At 35.5% G+C, this 20779-nt stretch overlaps 1 protein-coding gene across 1 annotated transcript in view; it reads left to right on the top strand.

The window, feature by feature from the left end:
• LOC132558598 (dynein axonemal heavy chain 3-like) overlaps positions 1-18687 on the top strand; it is a gene marked incomplete at its 5' end in the record, with an annotated part of 92681 nt that extends 73994 nt beyond the window's left edge. Inside the window, 14 exons of the mRNA XM_060223186.1 lie at positions 1358-1434; positions 2717-2803; positions 4892-5098; positions 6520-6657; positions 6895-7155; positions 9458-9550; positions 11400-11405; positions 15297-15395; positions 15821-16003; positions 16224-16316; positions 17152-17325; positions 17552-17662; positions 18240-18300; positions 18542-18687. Coding sequence (XP_060079169.1) covers positions 1358-1434; positions 2717-2803; positions 4892-5098; positions 6520-6657; positions 6895-7155; positions 9458-9550; positions 11400-11405; positions 15297-15395; positions 15821-16003; positions 16224-16316; positions 17152-17325; positions 17552-17662; positions 18240-18300; positions 18542-18687 — 1736 coding nt within the window. The remainder of the gene's footprint in view (positions 1-1357; positions 1435-2716; positions 2804-4891; positions 5099-6519; positions 6658-6894; positions 7156-9457; positions 9551-11399; positions 11406-15296; positions 15396-15820; positions 16004-16223; positions 16317-17151; positions 17326-17551; positions 17663-18239; positions 18301-18541) is intronic.
• Between the last annotated feature and the right edge of the window lie 2092 nt (positions 18688-20779).

Raw genomic sequence — 20779 nt, 5'->3', positions numbered from 1 at the left:
GTGTCAACTGATACTGTACTGATATAAGAGTATGGTGTAGTGTCAACTGATACTGTACTGATATAAGAGTATGGTGTAGTGTCAACTGAAACTGTACTGATATAAGAGTATGGTGTAGTGTCAACTGAAACTGTACTGATATAAGAGTATGGTGTAGTGTCAACTGATACTATACTGATATAAGAGTATGGTGTAGTGTCAACTGATACTGTACTGATATAAGAGTATGGTGTAGTGTCAACTGATACTGTACTGATATAAGAGTATGGTGTAGTGTCAACTGATACTGTACTGATATAAGAGTATGGTGAAGTGTCAACTGATACTATACTGATATAAGTGTCAACTGATACTGTACTGATATAAGTGTCAACTGATACTATACTGATATAAGTATCAACTGATACTATACTGATGTAAGTGTCAACTGATACTGTACTGATATAAGAGTATGGTGAAGTGTCAACTGATACTATACTGATATAAGTGTCAACTGATACTGTACTGATATAAGTGGCAACTGATACTATACTGATATAAGTATCAACTGATACTATACTGATGTAAGTGTCAACTGATACTGTACTGATATAAGAGTATGGTGTAGTGTCAACTGATACTGTACTGATATAAGAGTATGGTGTAGTGTCAACTGAAACTGTACTGATATAAGAGTATGGTGTAGTGTCAACTGATACTATACTGATATAAGAGTATGGTGTAGTGTCAACTGATACTATACTGATATAAGTGTCAACTGATATTGTACTGATATAAGAGTATGGTGTAATGTCTTTTGTCCTGATATTTCCTCTATCATACAAAGAATATATTAAACAGACTAGTATATAGATATGTATATTGTATTTCTGGTATACCCTGGTATATGTGATTGATGATGTTTTCAGCTTTATTTACATGTTAAATGATTGTTGTTAATCACTGTATATCAATATTGATAGCATGATACAATTAATATATATTTAGTGTAATAATCATTTTTTACATTTCTTAAATATACTGACACCCATCTTAACTGCGGGACACATATATTATATGACTTTGTTACAAAAGGAGAATTTTTATTGAGGTTTAGCAGTATTCAGGTTCAACTGGTGTTACTTTTTTGGCTTCAAGTCACAGGTTTCCATAACTTCAACGCCCTGGGCACTGGAATAATTAAAGATAAAAAAATTACTTTCATATCTTATCAATTCAGTTCTTCAAAGTTAAAGTGCTTTTTTGTTATAAAAAAATTGAAATACAATTAAATTTGCTATAAAAATTAACAAAATTTCATGTAAGTTCCAAGACTGCATTTTGTTGTTTGGCTTTAACACAATTGTTTTATCTCTAGGATCTGGTGGGAAGGGATTGACCACCATATCTCTGGGTCAAGGTCAAGGTCCTATTGCAGAGAAGATGATTACTGAGGTAAGTCATGACTATCAGTTGTGTTATGATTGTCAGCAGGAAGAAATCGTTTTTCTTCTATGTATATACTGATGTTACACCTTTACATCTTTTTTGTTAACTTCTACATCATATTTGCTGACCACTACATCATGTTTTTAGGTCATCTGAAACAAAGTCTTAGATGACTTATTGCGATCGCCTTTTGTCTGGCATCGTCCAACGTCCAGCGTGCATCATCCAAATTAAAGAATTGACATTTTTTTACTTCCTCTTAATAACCAAAATGCCAAGTGGCTGATATTGGGCCTGTGGCATGCTGGAATTAAGTTCGTTAAAATTAATAACCTTTGACCCAATTTCAAGGTCAGAGGTCAAATGCATTAAAATCTTTAAACAATTCCTTCTCAATAACTAAACAGCCAAGGGTGCTAATATTGGCTTGCAGCTTGCTGGCATGAAGGCTTACCAAGTTTTTAAAGTGAATGACCCTGACCCATTTTCAAGGTCATTCATTTAAAATGTGTTGAAATGACTTCTTCACAATAACAAAAGGCACAGGATGATGATTTTGAGCCAGTAGCATGCTGTGATAAAATGCTAAGTTTGTTCATATTACTGACCTTAACATACTTTCAAGGTCACAGGGGCCAAATATATTGAAGTCTTTAAACAACTTTTTAATAATCTAAAGGCCCAGGGTGCTGATATTGGACCTGTGGTATACAGGTATGTAGGGCTACCAAGTTTGTTCATATTGTTGACCTTGACTTGCTTTCAAGATCATATGTACCAAATATGTCAAAATCAAAAATCATTTCTTCTCAATAACCAAAAGTCCCAGGGTGCTGATATTGAGCCAGTAGCATGCTTTAAAGAAGGTCTCTCAGGTTTGCTGAAATGAGGTCACAGTTGTCAAATAGCAACAATAAAAACCTTGTATGTATGCTATCAATTTTGTTCTGCCTGCAAAAATGTAGGGATTTATGGACAGGTTCTAACACTGTCCAAAGACCTGAAGAACTCAGGTGACCGTAAAGGCCCATGGGCCTCTTGTTTGACCTGTACATTATGTTTTGTTGACTTTACATCATGTTTGTTAACCTCTACGTCATGGTTGTTGACCTCTACATCATGTTTTTTACCTCTACATCATGTTTATTGATCTCTACATCATGTTTGTTGACCTCTACATCATGTCTGTTGACCTCTACATCATGTTTGTTGATCTCTACATCGTGTTTTTTTACTTTTACATTTTGTTTGTTAACCTCTACATTGTATTTGTTGATTTGTTTCACAGGCAATAGAAGCAGGTACATGGGTGGTGTTACAGAACTGTCACTTGGCAGCATCCTGGCTAGGAGAGTTAGAGAGGATCTGTGAGACTGTAAGTATAGTGACTTTTTACCTCACCAGAACTACCTCCCTTACTGAATCACACACAACAATACAACATTAAAGATTAACTGTTTATTAGCTCAACATCATCAGACAAACAGCAGCTTACTACCAATGAAGGGAAGGTGTGAACGACACACTTACTATAGTATTGAACAAAGTATTGATACTATTGTATTGAAGTATTCAAATAATCGAGTCAAGTATACAACGACCTCTGTGATTGGTCGGGGGCGGAGTTTAGACAACCTGAATAGTTGACCTGACACCCAATTTGTTCCGGTAGGCGGAGTTATTGTACACTATCAGTTACATAACAATTACAAAGTAATCGCTGGAAAAATGTCCGACGACGGCAACAGTACGCAAAATTTTCTTCGACGAAATTATGTCCGATACGAACGATATGGGGAATCCTGTTTTTGTACAAGGCGATGTGGTTGTGATGGATAATTGTGGATTCCATCACCATAGACAGGGAGAGCGCATTTGAAGAAATATGCTGAAAGAATATGGCGTGTCCCTGGTTTTTCAGCCGCCTTATTCCCCTGAATACAACGTAACTGAACATGTATTCAATGTCATGAGACAGAGGCTTCGGGCAAATACCCGACTTGTGTCAGAATTTCTGGAACTTGCAGTAGTAAATGCTCTAGATATTCCGCCCAACCAACTTCAAAGTTTTTTCACATGTTGCGGATATGTATAATTTTCGATGGAAAGATAAAAAATAAAATAAAAAATATATGGGACCACAGAATTCCTTTATTTTTTAATGCAGTATGAATTATCGGCATATATCAGGAGGTCCCAGGTAAATCGTAATTCTTTGTTACATATAATAGAGCTTGGGCTTAAACTGAAATATTTTGAGCCAACCCACCCACCCCCCCCCCCCCCCCCCTTTCAAAAAAAAAAATAAATAAATAAAACTAGGACAGAATGACTATATGACTATATTCACTGTTAAGATGTTATGAATTCTCCGGTCCCAGTGATCTAACCTGTTGATATATATTTTGTACGTAAATTAGTTTAGTACTGAGTAACTTTCGTTTTCTCGTTGTACCATCGATGGAAAAGCAAGGTATCATTGGGTGTAGAACGAAACAAATGGGACAACCCAATTAGGTCTGATCTGAAGCCACCTGTGACTTGGACTCTTCCAATTAACCTCTCGCGACAGTCGAGTGTTTGTAAAATGCCGATGTCTGCACAGTATTTTTTCACCTGGCTCCACCCACAATCGATCTAGACTTGGCTCTGCCAATCAGAGAGCTTGTTGCATAAATTTAAGGAATTCGATTGGTGAAGTACTTCAGTACAATACTATCAATACTTTGTTCAGTACTACAGTACTTGAAACGTTCACACCTTCCCTTCATCGGTAGTAAATCTGAATCTGTGATCCGTCTGGCCATCCATCCATTGTCAGTCCTCCGTCTGACCATCTGTCCATTGTCAGTAGTCCGTCTGGCCATCCATCCATTGTCAGTCCTTCGTCTGGCCATCTGTCCGTTGTCATTGGTCCACTGTCCAACCTTCAGCAATTCTTGTTATTGCTATTTCTTTAAAAGCACTGTATAGATCTTCTTCAAATTCTATATGTCCGTAATGGTGCCTGTATGATTTTAGGACTGAAAAAAAAACCAAAATGGCTGACAGACAACCATCTTTGATTTAATAGTTGAAAATTATTATTGTTATTTTCTAGAGTCTAATTTCATATTATTAAGGGCAAATAAGTGAAAAGAAGGGAAAAGTTCCAACTTTTAAAGAACAGCTGAAGACCAGACATTGGTGACTACCAAAATCTCTTTTGGAGCTCTTGTAAATGATATTGTCCCTGAAGATAAAATACTACTAGAAGTAAAAATGATGAAGGCAAATAAGTTTGAATGTTCCTTTTTCATTGTTATATGCTTATAAATAGTTATTAGAGATGTCATTCTTATTCATTCTGTGCTAATAGCCCCTCCCCTCTCCCCCTCCCCCCTCTCATAGTAATATATATCCTTATTATCCGTATCATAAATATTTTGTATTACAAACTTGTGTATTATTGGTCTATTTATAGGTGATAAATGACCCCACAAAGACCAAATCTACATTCCGTCTTTGGCTGACCAGCTACCCTTCACCTGACTTTCCTGTGTCCGTCCTTCAAAATGGGATAAAGATGACCAACGAACCACCAAAAGGGCTGAGGGCCAACCTGCTCAGGTCATACCTAAACGATCCAATCTCTGACCCTACCTTCTTCAAATCGTGCAATAAACCTGATGTAAGTATGAAATGGTGTGTCATTGTACCTGTCATTTAACAGTGTGTTAGTGTACCTATCATTTAACAGTGTGTTAGTGTACCTGTCATTTAACAGTGTGTTAGTGTACCTGTCATTTAACAGTGTGTTAGTGTACCTATCATTTAACAGTGTGTTAGTGTACCTGTCATTTAACAGTGTGTTAGTGTACCTGTCATTAAACAGTGTGTTAGTGTACCTGTCATTTAACAGTGTGTTAATGTATCTGTCATTTAACAGTGTGTTAGTATACCTGTCATTTAACAGTGTGTTAATGTACCTGTCATTTAACAGTGTGTTAGAGTACCTGTCATTTAACAGTGTGTCATTGTACCTGTCATTTAACAGTGTGTCAGAGTACCTGTCATTTAAGAGTGTGTTAGTGTACCTGTCATTTAACAGTGTGTCAGAGTACCTGTCATTTAAGAGTGTGTTAGTGTACCTGTCATTTAACAGTGTGTTAGTGTACCTGCCATTTAACAGTATGTCATTGTACCTGTCATTAAACAGTGTGTTAGTGTACCTGTCATTTAACAGTGTGTTAGTGTACCTGCCATTTAACAGTATGTCATTGTACCTGTCATTTAACAGTGTGTCAGAGTACCTGTCATTTAAGAGTGTGTTAGTGTACCTGTCATTAAACAGTGTGTTAGTGTACCTGCCATTTAACAGTATGTCATTGTACCTGTCATTAAACAGTGTGTTAGTGTACCTGCCATTTAACAGTATGTCATTGTACCTGTCATTAAACAGTGTGTTAGTGTACCTGCCATTTAACAGTATGTCATTGTACCTGTCATTTAACAGTGTGTCAGAGTACCTGTCATTTAAGAGTGTGTTAGTGTACCTGTCATTAAACAGTGTGTTAGTGTACCTGCCATTTAACAGTATGTCATTGTACCTGTCATTTAACAGTGTGTTAGTGTACCTGTCATTAAACAGTGTGTTAGTGTACCTGTCATTTAACAGTATGTCATTGTACCTGTTATTTAACAGTGTGTTAGTGTACCTGTTTGCATCACAGAATAAACTATGACAGTGTGTCACTGTATCTGTTATAGACTACAACAGTGTGTCAGTTAATCTAACATAAGACTGACAGTGTGTCACTGTATCTGTTATAAGACTGACAGTGTGTCACTGTATGTATTATAAACAGTAATAGTGTACAATGTATTACAAATGTTATACTTGATAATACCTAAAACTTCTGTCACATTATTATTTATATCAAACTTTGGTTTTTTTGTCACAGATAGAAGATTTTTCTCAACATTGTTACCTCAACATTTATCTATTGTTCCAGAAGTGTTTCCGAAATTCCAGGGAGCTAATTCCAAACTCCCTTTGATGAATTTGACTGTTTTGTTGAGTGTAATACACTTGCTGTTCTTTGTCTGTAGGTGTTTGAAAAACTCTTGTTTGGCCTGTGTTTCTTCCACGCTCTGGTTCAAGAAAGAAGGAAATTTGGACCACTTGGATGGAACATTCCATATGAATTTAACGAGTCTGACCTTCGGATATCAGTCCGACAGCTGGAGGTAAGGAGTTGTATCATTGTTATGTCCATTTACAGTTCAAATTTTAATTTCTTGTATGTAGAAAAGGAAGCACGAGAACTTCAAAATAATGTTTAAAATTTGTCACTGTAACATTTTTACTAAAATGATACCTGTTTTTCTTATTCTTATGATTTATTGAATTAATTCTGTCATAAATAATTTATTTATTTTCTAATTTTCCTTGACTTTAATCATACTTGTTGGTTTGTCTGCCAGATGTTTATCAGCGACTATAAAGATCCCCCCTTAGAGGCGTTGTCCTACCTGACTGGTGAATGTAACTATGGTGGCCGGGTAACAGACGACAATGATCGACGCCTCATCTTGAGTATCCTGAAGATATTTTACTGCAAAGATATTATCATGGATGATAACTATAAACTCTCCTCATCAGGAATCTATTTTGCTCCACCCAAGGGGACGTATGATAGCTATGTGGCTTATATCAAAAGTCTTCCTCTCACACCACACCCTGAGGTGAGTTATACCTACATCTCTTCTCACACCACACCCTGAGGTGAGTTATACCTACATCCCCTCTCACACCACACCCTGAGGTGAGTTATACCTACATCTCCTCTCACACCACACCCTGAGGTGAGTTATACCTACATCTCCTCTCACACCACACCCTGAGGTGAGTTATACCTACATCTCTTCTCTCACACTACACCCTGAGGTGAGTTATACTTGCATCTCTCACACCACACCCTGAGGTGAGTTATACCTACATCCCCTCTCACACCACACCCTGAGGTGAGTTATATCTACATCTCCTCTCACACCACACCCTGAGGTGAGTTATACCTACATCTCCTCTCACACCATACCCTGAGGTAAGTTATACCTACATCTCCTCTCACATCACACCCTGAGGTGAGTTATAACTACATCCCCTCTCACACCACACTCTGAGGTGAGTTATACCTACATCCCCTCTCACACCACACTCTGAGGTGAGTTATACCTACATCTCTTCTCACAACACACCCTAAGGTGAGTTATATCTACATCTCCTCTCACACCACACCCTGAGGTGAGCTATACCTACATCTCTTCTCACACCACACCCTGAGGTGAGTTATACCTACATCCCCTCTCACACCACACCCTGAGGTGAGTTATACCTACATCTCCTCTCACACCACACCCTGAGGTGAGTTATACCTACATCTCCTCTCACACCACACCCTGAGGTGAGTTATACCTACATCTCTTCTCTCACACTACACCCTGAGGTGAGTTATACTTGCATCTCTCACACCACACCCTGAGGTGAGTTATACCTACATCCCCTCTCACACCACACCCTGAGGTGAGTTATATCTACATCTCCTCTCACACCACACCCTGAGGTGAGTTATATCTACATCTCCTCTCACACCATACCCTGAGGTAAGTTATACCTACATCTCCTCTCACATCACACCCTGAGGTGAGTTATAACTACATCCCCTCTCACACCACACTCTGAGGTGAGTTATACCTACATCCCCTCTCACACCACACTCTGAGGTGAGTTATACCTACATCTCTTCTCACAACACACCCTAAGGTGAGTTATATCTACATCTCCTCTCACACCACACCCTGAGGTGAGTTATAACTACATCCCCTCTCACACCACACCCTGAGGTGAGTTATACTTGCATCTCTCACACCACACCCTGAGGTGAGTTATACCTACATCCCCTCTCACACCACACCCTGAGGTGAGTTATATCTACATCTCCTCTCACACCACACCCTGAGGTGAGTTATATCTACAACTCCTCTCACACCATACCCTGAGGTAAGTTATACCTACATCTCCTCTCACATCACACCCTGAGGTGAGTTATAACTACATCCCCTCTCACACCACACTCTGAGGTGAGTTATACCTACATCCCCTCTCACACCACACTCTGAGGTGAGTTATACCTACATCTCTTCTCACAACACACCCTAAGGTGAGTTATATCTACATCTCCTCTCACACCACACCCTGAGGTGAGTTATAACTACATCCCCTCTCACACCACACCCTGAGGTGAGTTATATCTACATCTCCTCTCACACCACACCCTGAGGTGAGTTATAACTACATCCCCTCTCACACCACACCCTGAGGTGAGTTATAACTACATCCCCTCTCACACCACACCCTGAGGTGAGTTATACCTACATCCCCTCTCACACCACACTCTGAGGTGAGTTATACCTACATCCCCTCTCACACCACACCCTGAGGTGAGTTATACGTACATCCCCTCTCACACCACACCCTGAATTTTTAGGGGGAGTTGCTTTGTCGCTCAGTCTGTCTGTCTTTCTGTCCATCCTTTCCTTTCCAGAGCATAAATTTGCCCTCAGTTAAACAAATATCCTGCAAACTTGGTTTATACGTTCATCACCCTTAGTAGATGTACATTGTACCAAAGTCAGGACCTGAAACCTCATAATTAGACATGTTTCCCTTTGTTAAAACTGCATGGTCTCGAGCATACCTTCACTTTCTTTAAAGCTAGGATATTGAAACTTAATGCATTCTTTGATCATACCAAAAGGATGTGCAGTGTACTAAATATAGGGCCTAAAACCCCTAAAATACATAATTATTTATCTTTCTTAAAATTTTTGTCCATGAAAACACTTTTCTTGAAACATTTATCAATTTCATTGCTACTATTATTACTGGTGTAGTAATTTTGTTTTATCATCAATAATTTACAAATTAATGGTCATAGTTATAATAAGTATCAGCGTGGTATTTATAACTTTTGATTATATGTTACAGGTATATGGTTTCCATGAGAACGCAGATATATCCAAAGATCAACAAGAGACCCAACAGCTGTTTGACGGCATTCTACTGACACTTCCTAGACAGGTCAGTTATCTCCCCTTGGTGAACTTTTTTATAAGCCACAAGACGAAATAAGATTAGTTAGGTATTCCCATAGCTAAAATGTTTTAAGCGAAGTTTGCAAACCTTGATGCTATTATTAGTCGTGTTTTGTGTTACTCTGCATTGTAGACTGTCTTGTAGCTAAGCTTGACAGAATGTGTATGCGATGCTGGAAAGCACTTTTACAGTGACAGATGCAGTATTTTTAGTGTCAATTCTTGTGTGCTTTATGTTAAAGTGATAGATATTCAGAAACTGTAATATGAAAGGCCTTGCTTTGATACTTATGTTGCTGTTTTAGATAAACGCTTGTTATCAAAGGCCATTGAATGTTTTGGCTAGAGAATGCATGTGTATACAGTGTAGTCACAGATTTCATCTACATCAACCTACTAAGGCTATATTATAATGAATTGCCTTGAGAATGACATTTAATATAGACATGAATTATAACTATTTAAATATTCTGTTTTATTTCAGTATATAATATATTTGATCAATTTTTTTTAGTAACTTATTTTCATCGATGTCTGATATGCACTTGATGAATTCAATGTTTTATCTAGATGTGATCTGTTGAAATGATTTAATCACAAATAATGATTTAATCACAATAATGATTTAATCACAATAATGATTAAATGTTGTTGTTCACATTAAATGTGTGGAAAGTGGTTAAATATTGTGGTCAGTAATGTTCTATATTGTTAGTTATTGTGTGACTGGTGAGAATTACTAGATTTGTTTTAAGTTGTCTGGAATAAATATTAACAGTAAATAGTTAGACAGCAGAGCAATCCTTCTATTGTCCTTAAATACAGTTATGTTATAGACTTGTCGACAATGGAAGATTTTCATAAGTAGCAGTTCTTAACTGATCTTTACATGAACTATTTGGATAACTATAATTATTATTGATGAGTATAAGACAGTGTTTTACTTATGTAAATGAAGTAAAATTATCTTATCAAAATAACTCTAAATTACAGTAAAAAAATGTATAATCACTTGCTTCATGAACTTAGTATTATGCTGGAATTTAAAGCCATGGTAACAAGACTACAGAATCAGCTACATTCTATCCCAGTAATCAGGTCAGCCTGATATTAGCCATACAATTTACCTGCTCAAATTGTGAAAAAAAGTTAAAATCACCTGGTATCAACTGACATTTGTACAGTATTTGAAAAATTTCAAATCAATTTTTAGATCAAATTTTGTCAAAATAGTGTCCAAACATAACATAGAACATCTAAATACATACAGATGTGATAACTATACAATACATACAGATATGATAACTATACAATACATACATAACATAGAACATCATCTAAATACATACAGTCTGATTATAAAGTTTTTTCTTCGATGACCCTATGATACACCTTTTCACAGTTGACTTTGAAGGGATACAACCAGATATTAGATCACAAGAGGTTTAAGATACTAAATGATACTGTTACAAACCATTAGTAAAGAGGACGACAAACTCATCCCGAATTGTGTAAAACTAGAAGTAATGATCGCTAGTTGCTTCATATCGCACTAATCACACGTCAGATTGCTGTCATTTGTGTATACTGAAATGTTTGTGTTGTTGTTCTTTTTTCAGAACTGGATTCCGCTAAACATTTCACAATTCTTGTACCATCATGTAAAGCATTTTCTCATTACTATTGCATGTGATTCGTTAATGATTGTATTTTTATATAATTCACTGTATCCTGGACTACACCAATATCTCAATGATATTCATTTGAATTTTTTCTCTGATTGGGATGACCTTGCATGGCTTGACCTTTGACCTCTGTCTTTGTCGACATCACAGGATGAGGTAGAACAGTGTGAATCTGATTGTATTTTTTTTGGGGTGAAGTAACCTAGTTTGGATTTTGTGATCTGTCTCATGAGAAAGGTGTTCTTTAACTCTTTGTGTGCTGAAAGGGAAAGTAAATCATTTGTGCAATTCTTATTCTGGTTTTGCTTAATTAATTAGAATTAAATATATTCAGAAATGGTTATGGCTCTTTCTACAGATGAGTGGATGTTCTTAGAATTAAGAAAAAAAAAAAAGCATTTTAAGATAATAGCTTCAAAATGTAATATTTGAGAATTCAAAGAAGATAGATTGGTTATAAAATGTTTTTATGAATTTGACATAAAAGTTTATTATGAAAATAATTTCCTTTACTAGTGCTTTTTTTGAATTAGGTAAAAAAAATAACAACAAAATTGTAGGAAATTGTAATCTTTTAAAGAGAACCTCAAACATTAAGCCTTAATTTGTAACCGAGCAAAATTGATCAGTATGATATAACCTTTCTGTCACTGCAATGGCGTTTTAACTATATATATATTTATGTACCCAGAAATATCACTGATATATCCCCACATGTTTGAAATGTATGATCATTATTTCACGTCAGTTTCAGTGTGGGGTGCTTGGATCACTGTTCACGGTTTTATTAAGCAGAAATCCTTTTTTGTAATCTTTTAGTTTCAGTATGGTGTTTACAGGTTGATGGTGCTTTCAATCAGGCTTCTGAATGAGATATTCCATTGAAACAATTAACTTGGTTTGAAAATTGATGTAGACAGTGGCAGGAATTTTGTGCAAGATTGGATATCAATTCTCTCGTTAATTACAGTCTGTTTCTTCAATAAATAATTTGTCATATGACAAGAAATTCAATTTTAGAATGAAAGAAGGTGAAAATTGTTTGAAATATAGTCTTCCAGATTAGGTTAATTAAAACATGGAGATATCAATTTTAGAGCACTTTGCTGAGACAAAGTCATGTTGTAACCTTTTGCAATCGCCTTTTTTCGTCATCGTTCATCTTTAAACAATTGATATTTTCCATAACACAATATTGAACAATTTTGAAACCCCTGAACAGATTTTGATTAAATACGCTGAAGTCTTCCATGGCAAATGTGAACCACAGTTGTGAATTTTACAGTCCTAAGCCCACAGAGGCCCAAGGAACAGGGCCAAAAGTGGTTATATTGACTGAATTATAAAAGTCTTCTCCTCATGATCAGGATATGGTAGAATCAAATACTCTTCATGGATGGAAGGGTCTTAAGGGGGTTCACCACAATAGTAAATTTCATGACCAAACAATCACACATTTCTCCTTTGAGACAAAATAAATGTACTTTTATTACAATTTAGAGAACATTATTAAAAATTTCTATCAGAAATTAAGAAAAAAGATTTATTGCTATATAAGAATAAAAGACAAATTGTTATAAATGTGTATTAAGTTTTTGTCAAATTAGAATATATTTGAAACTTTAGAATCTCTATATATATCCTGGGGGATTATTTACATTTGAGCAATGGATGAACACTATCAGCTGTTGGTATCCTTAGGGAGGACTTATTGGTAGAATTATAAGTAGATAATTTTTACATACTAACCACAAACCTGGGGTAAAGAAAGTTTTGTACTGATTGAAATAAAGGTAAGGAATTTAATTAACTTAATGATTGAGTTTAAATATCATTTGGATTTTAAACTTATCTGAGATTTGATTTGATTGTCATGCATATTTGATTCAGATTGATATTCAACCCAAAAAGCAATACATTAAAGTGAGTGCTAGATAACATTTCTCTTTTTTTTTTTTTTGCACCGACATTTAATATAAAATTTCATTTTTATACTTTCATAATTCAGAAGACGATATTTTAAAGATCACATTTTTTTACCATGATTTTGCACATTTTTATTATTTTGTGAATTAATAAAGATATTTATTTCAGTCTTCTTGGTACAATAAATAACAATTTGCACTTTTATTGTCTTGTAGACACAACATTGGATATTGCTTATCATAAAAATAATTTGTACACAAGCTGAAGATCTAAATTAACAGATTTTGTGTGGATTAAAAATTTTTATTTTTGTTTACACATAGCTTAACCCTTGACATTTTGTTTTCTTTGTTTATGTTTCCTTTACATATGACAAATCACTAGAAATCTGTTGATTTGATATTTTCATATGTTTTTCAATTTATCATGATAAATGATGTTTTAATTGGCACATAGTTAAGGTAAAGCAATTTGTAATGAAATTGTGCATCAAATATTGATAACCGAGCAACCTGCTGGTAACGTCTTCAACACTACGTAGAAATTTGTGAAACTGAAGAGCCATGAAATAAAAATTAAAGTTTCGTGAAATTTTTATACAGGGAAAGATAGTAAATTTAAATGGATAGGTCTATTATATCACATTTATACGGCATTAATTCATACATACATAGTATTTATTGCCACATGATCTAATGGCTGTCAGCTGCTGAAGCCTCCTCTTGGCTGCAGCCAGGACTTTGATATACAACAGTATACAAACTATTGATTGAGACCAGCTTGTATCGTTCAGAAACATCTTGTAATTAGATTTAAATGTTTTTGGTACAAAATTTTGTAACTAACAGTGTATAACCAGGACAAGCAGGCAATGCTGATACACGTTATCTCCTGGGCTTTTATCTCTTACTTGAATTCATGAATTGAAGATGCTGGAGAATATTTAAAATTGTGTGTCATTATTATTATCTCAAAAAGATAAAACATGTTAAATCACAAATTGTAGTTCATAAAAACTCCCAACTCACAATAAGTTGACCTATTTTTCCTGTGATATTTACACCAGTAACTTTCCTTAACTGACATTTGATTGGTTGACTGTAACCAGTGACGTGCATGTGATATTACCAGGAGTTTGACCAGGCTTATCTTTGGTCTTCCTGATTTTGAGGATGACTAGTACTGTTAAACTCAAAATAGACTGATCAGTTTGTGTTTTTACTTCCGTTTGATGATGTTGAAAGATGATATCCTAGAAATCACCAACCTATACAACTTGACATTTTAAAACCATGAAATTTTGTATCGGAGCATGCCTTTGTTGGGATTGGGAAGTGCTTAGCATGTGTTTGTACAAACCCGACTTGTTTGAGGAATGAGGTTAAAATTAACAAATATTGTACCCTCTAACCCAAAATTTATACTCTCTAACCCAAGGTGAAGGTTAATACCGGTGGATTAACACACACTGGTATTGATCAACGGAATAAATTCATTGAAAATTACTCGCGCTATCAACATGAACATCTGATGCTATTTCTCAAATGTCTTAATAATATGTTAATATTTACAAATAGAAGAATTTATAATTAAAGGATTATATACATAACAACTTGTATATATATGAAATAACAGTAAATGAATTATATTATACCTATATTAACTTATATCAGTATATACTGCTTATATAACAATGGTTATTTGATGTGTGTACCTTTCCTGTAAGTAAAATGTATATCATTATACCAGGTATGTGAAACAGGTCAGAAGGTTTTCTAGCTAACAGAGCAAACATATTGTGTCTTTATATATATAAAGGTTTACCATTAGTCCTTTGTAATCAAACATCTTTCCCCTTTATATATCTGATATATTCTAAATATATATTGTATACCTGAGTTTGTACTATAAGCACCATTCTAACTGTTCATTCCAGTCCCACAACAATCTGTATCGATAACTTTTAATATTTTCTGAAGAATTTGTGATCATCATTTTAATATTTATTCTGATTCAGAAGAGAGTCTGTGTACTGTTTGTTGAATTAATTTTAAACATTGTTTAAGGCTGTGTGACAATCTCTATCCTTAGTCATCATTTGCTGTGTCTGTTTTCCTTCAGACAAGTGGAGGTGGGAAGTCTTCTCAAGAAATCATTGAGGAGCTGGCTAGTGACATCCTCACAAAGATACCTCCAGACTTCAACCTGGAGGAGGTCAAGGTAGGTGTTTCTACCTCCAAAAGTATAAAAAAAAATATACAAAGATATCTGTTTTCCTTGTTTGTTTCCTGGGTTTATCACCTGTGGACAGGGTTATGTCCCCTTGTAGCAGCTGGTGAACAGGGTTATGTCCCCTTGTAGCAGTGGGTGGGTACCTCACTGAACAACATTCAGGAGGCCCATCACATGCCGTCCTGAGCAAATGAAGTTAATGTCATTTACCCTCAAGGATATAACCAGGACAGCACCAAATGGTTGTGATATCTCAGCTTCCTGATAAACAAACTTTCCCTAGTTTGGATCAAAGCTGAACACAGCTGGGATATTCTGAGGTTGAATCTATCTGAGCTTAGTTGACCTCCTTTCTTGGTAGAGATTTATATGAATGGTACTAGACTAATCACTTGATTGATTTGTTGTTGTAGACTAAGTATCCAGTACGCTATGAAGAGTCCATGAACACAGTGTTAGTCCAAGAACTAATCCGGTTCAACCGCCTGATCCATGTTGTGAGGACCAGCCTCCAGGATATCAGGAAGGCCATCAAAGGTCTCGTCGTCATGTCCTCAGAACTAGAGGATGTCTTTGATAGCATGATGGTCGGCAAGGTAATGAACAAAATCTGCCATTATTATTCTGTCAGTTGGTATAGGTAACATGTCAACAGTTTTTCTTTTTCAGTGTATTATCCCTGGGGAAAAAGATAATTGAGCTGTTCAAATCAATACTTATTGTACAGGTCTCGACAACAGGATGATTTATTTCACTAAGAATCTCCTCACTTTCTGTGGTTGAATTTTGCATTATTGTTTATTTTAACTGTTTCAGGTGCCAGCCATGTGGGCAGCAAAATCCTACCCATCCTTGAAGCCCTTAGGGAGCTATGTTACTGACCTTTTAGCAAGGCTGACATTCTTTAAGGTAAAGCTGTTTGCAACATTTTTTTATGTTTTAGAATGGCTATTTATTTTCTACTAAAATCTCATCCTTTACCTCTACTGTATCTCTACTGCTACATATGTATCTCTACTGCTATATATGTATCTCTACTAAAGTCTTCCCCTATACCTCTACTGTATTTCTACTGAAGCCTCCTACATTTATTCTATTGCATCTGTAGCTTTTCTTCACCATTATTTCCTCTCTGCCCCTTTCACTATAGGTTTGCAATGAAACACTATAGAGCTATAACTGTAACCCATGACGTTTGCCCTGTTGACATCATTGACTTTTCACCTACTACATACCTTGTATACAATGATGTTACATGTACCCAGTTTTGTAGTGTGACCACTAGTGTCGTTCTGACCTTTGCCCTTTGCTCATTAGACTTGACTTTTACTGGTCATTCTTTACTCTCTATGTGACCTTTCACATTTTCCATTGCGGTAAAGATTTAATTTTCATTCTCAACTGATCCTCCTCTGCAGAATCTTTGGTCCTTAACAGGTCCTCCTTACTCAACTACACTGACCTTTATTCCCATACAAGTTAAATGCATGTCTATCCACCCCAATATTGTGACTGTTTCTCCTTTACAGGTCATTCTGGTTGTATAGTACATGTATAACTTTTATCTAACCTCTGTAATGCCACTTACATATAGACTTTGACCTTAGTTTTTGACCTTTACACAGCCTAATATGACCTTTTCCCAACTTGACCTTGTTCTGAACTTTAACCCACTGATGATGTGACCTTTTCCCCCAATGATGTGACCTTTGCCCCCTGATGATGTTAACTTTTCCCTTTATAGGACTGGATCTATGGAGGGCCACCTGTTGTCTTTTGGATATCTGGATTTTACTTCACCCAGTCATTCCTGACAGGAGTGATGCAGAACTACGCCCGCAAGTACAAGATTCCAATAGATCACCTTGGCTTTGAGTTTGAAGTTACAAAGTCAGAAACAAACATGGCGAGCAAACCTGTAAGAACTGCAAATACTGCCAAATTTGTATTTATATGAAATATAATATGAATCAAGTCAAATGTTATGTCATGTGAATTTATGTATCATGTTGTGACTCAATATCATAAACATACCTAATTTTCCTATAACGACATACAGACAGGAAATTAGGAATTTTATTTTTACTGGTTTTAGATTTCAGGATGTAGAATCTGAAATGTTACACGCTTTCTTTCTCTTTCAGTCTGATGGTGCCTATATCAAGGGGCTGTTTATGGAAGGGGCCCGTTGGTGTCGAACCAGAAAGGTCATCATTGAATCCCTTCCCAAGATTCTATATGACCTCATGCCAATTGTATCCTTTCATCAGCTGATTGTGACGTAAATCTCACCATCATTTCAGATATTGACTCGTCTGGGTTTTATTTTGGTTCTAAAATTACGTTTATCATATTTGTTGATAATAGCTTTGATATTCTTACTACATGTTTTACTGTTGTTTGGTTGATAATGAAAAACGTGTTTATATCAGAAGTCCATGTAGCAAGTTAAACAGTGAGACAGGTTGGTTGTTAGATCTAGTCCTCTGGGATAAGACCTTTAGGAATACTTTGATTACCAGGTATATCAGAAATTTGACCTTGACAGGTGTTTCTGGTAAGGAAAGTTTGATTTATGTCAGCTATGTTCAGGTTTTGAAAAATAGTTAATTGTTGTTAGGTCTTCAATAATAGAAGCATTTTAAAAAATGCAGAGGCCTTGAGCTGAGTGTCATTCAATTGGTGAGCCAGATTTAATGTGTTTACCATTCCAATTGAAGTCTTTATTGAAGGGAAAATATTTGTTGAAAAATATTTTTGCATCAAAACATTAAAATGAATTGTGTGTATAGGATTATGTGTTGTGGTATTGGTGACCCTTGACCTACACAGATACAGCTGAAACCTGGGAACAAGGCCGAGTTTGACCTCAGGGACATGTATGCCTGTCCAAGTGAGTTAAAGCAAAAAAATGTTTTAAAAAGCAAATTTTATTTTCATTTCTCTTGCTCAATGAAGTATTTGTAAATACCTCAGAGGTATTTCCAAAATTCTGACGTACATAAACAGACTTAATCTCTTGTCTAATGTGAAACGGAAAAAAGGTGGGATAATCCTGATTGTTTGAAAATACAATTTTTTTGTTCATATATGCAAATTTTCTGTTGATGGAGTTATTTCCCTTTGTTCCCCAGCTTACAAGACAAGTGCTCGTCGTGGGACCCTGTCCACTACTGGTCATTCCACCAACTTTGTTCTGACCATTATGTTACCAATAGATATGGAGGACAACCATTGGATCAACCGAGGTGTGGCTCTGCTCTGTCAATTAGATGATTAGGTCACGTTTAACTGGACACACCTCAAGGTCAACTGGGATGTCAGTTAGATGTCTAGATAACCTCTATCTCAACTTGCCTCAAAATTTATCATGGTGTGACTCCACTCTTTCAGATAGACAGACAGGTCACCTTTAACTGGACTCGCCTTAAGGTCAACCAAGCTCTACTAGTTAAGACGACTAGGTCACCTTTAACTGGACTCGCCTCAAGGTCAACCAAGCTCTACTAATTAAGACGACTAGGTCACCTTTCACTTTTGCTTCAGTGTCATCTCCTAGTGACACTATGTTGATATAAAGATGTGCAATAGGGGTGCTGATTTCTAGGACTGAGGGCTTTTCCTTTGACACTGTGGAAGAGGAATTCATACAGCCTTTCAGATATAGGAGGTGATGTTTGACATGATTTTGTTTTAGCGTATGTAGAAAACTGACCATAACAGCCCCGTTTAGCTGGTGGCAGTTTTTTTGCGCACTATAATTATGTAGCTATATACAATGAATCGTAATTGTCATACATAGTGCTGTATGCCAACACTTTACAATGTGCTGTATATCTTTTCCTGACATGGTAATTCTGGGACAATTGTAGAGCCTGCTTTTGTTCAATGCTCCGTCGACAACAACTTATTCAGCGTGCATTGGAGACCATTAAAACAAAACTGTGTTATTTTAATTGCTTGTACAGTTAGAATAACTTGATCTGGACAATGTGTAGTGCAATCATAACTTATGTAGATATATTGAGAAATTAGTATCTTTCTGATAGTTGTATATACATTTCATTGAATGTTAAATCATTGTCTTTGATGTATTTACCGTATTTGTAAAATTAATGGATTGGTGCAAAGTATTTGTATTGTGTAAAAAAAATAACCTGTTCTGTTCATCAACCTTAGTGATACTGATTACCTGCGGGCCAATGTTCAGTTAAGGAACATAGAAACTGAACATCAGACTTAGACATGGGCTGGTATATAATTTACAGATAACTAGTGGGCTTATCCAGGGTTGATAACATCCCTGACGTTACCTAAATATCTATGTATTGCCCAATTGTAATATTCTAGGTTAAAGTCAGAGTGACAGTCATTCTGGCTCTATCTACTATCATTTTGGATATGTTATAGAATATTAACAGATCAAGCTCCACAGAAAATGTCCGTCTCGAGTTTGTTGATATTTTACTGTTGAACCACTCATTAAATTAATGTAAGATTTTAACAGATTTGTGACGTTCTGTATGTATCATGCCTGGAAATGACTATGTGTATAAATTACTCTATAATTAATTTTTACATGAATGTACACATTATATACTTCCATGAATGATTATTCATATTTAAGACCATAATTTGGTCTTAGTTTTTGTACATATTACATAAGAAAATTGGATATGAAGTAATATTTATACTTATCCTGTGTATAAAGCATAACATACATGGTCTTTATAGACAGGTTGAAATATTCACTGTAATTTTTAAGAGGTAAGCTAAAGGGATGTCTAATGGGTTTTATTTGTCTTTGATAAAGTCATTTAAGGAAAGGTTATGATATACATATATAACCTGAGTTAGTATTTATCTATGAAGTATTAATTAAATACGAAATTATTTATATACCAAAGTCTGTGATTGTCTTTAACATTTTAAACTGACTACTGTGGTAGACAGAATTTGTTGTCTGTATTTATCATTAAACTTTTCTCTGATTTTCTCCATCCAAGGAAACTTTTGAAATATTGATTTTTTTTTTTTTTTTAATGAAGAAGTGTACTGATGCTGTCAACATTTTTGATGTATAAACTATACATAGTATTATATACCCCTACACAAGTCTTTCATGTGTGCTTTTTGTGGTAACTTAATACTTACACAGGAACATGTTATTTATTCAGCTAAACTGATTTTTTATGTAATGTGCTGTAAAACTTTATAATGAAATTATATATCAGAAAGTTTATTTATAATTTATATTATTCTTTACATCAGTGCACTGTGATGGATATGAAATTATCAACTATTCATTGTTGGTGAAATAATTGTGTGTAAAATGGTTTTTTTTTTTTTTTTTTATCTTTGTTTAATCTTGG

The sequence above is a fragment of the Ylistrum balloti genome, unplaced genomic scaffold (genome assembly GCF_031769215.1).
Source record: "Ylistrum balloti isolate Yb309-2 unplaced genomic scaffold, AGI_CSIRO_Ybal_v1 Utg370800, whole genome shotgun sequence".
Lineage (NCBI taxonomy): Eukaryota > Metazoa > Mollusca > Bivalvia > Pectinida > Pectinidae > Ylistrum > Ylistrum balloti.
The sequence above is the reverse complement of the archived record's forward strand: the minus strand, read 5'-3'. Positions and strand labels throughout refer to the sequence as shown.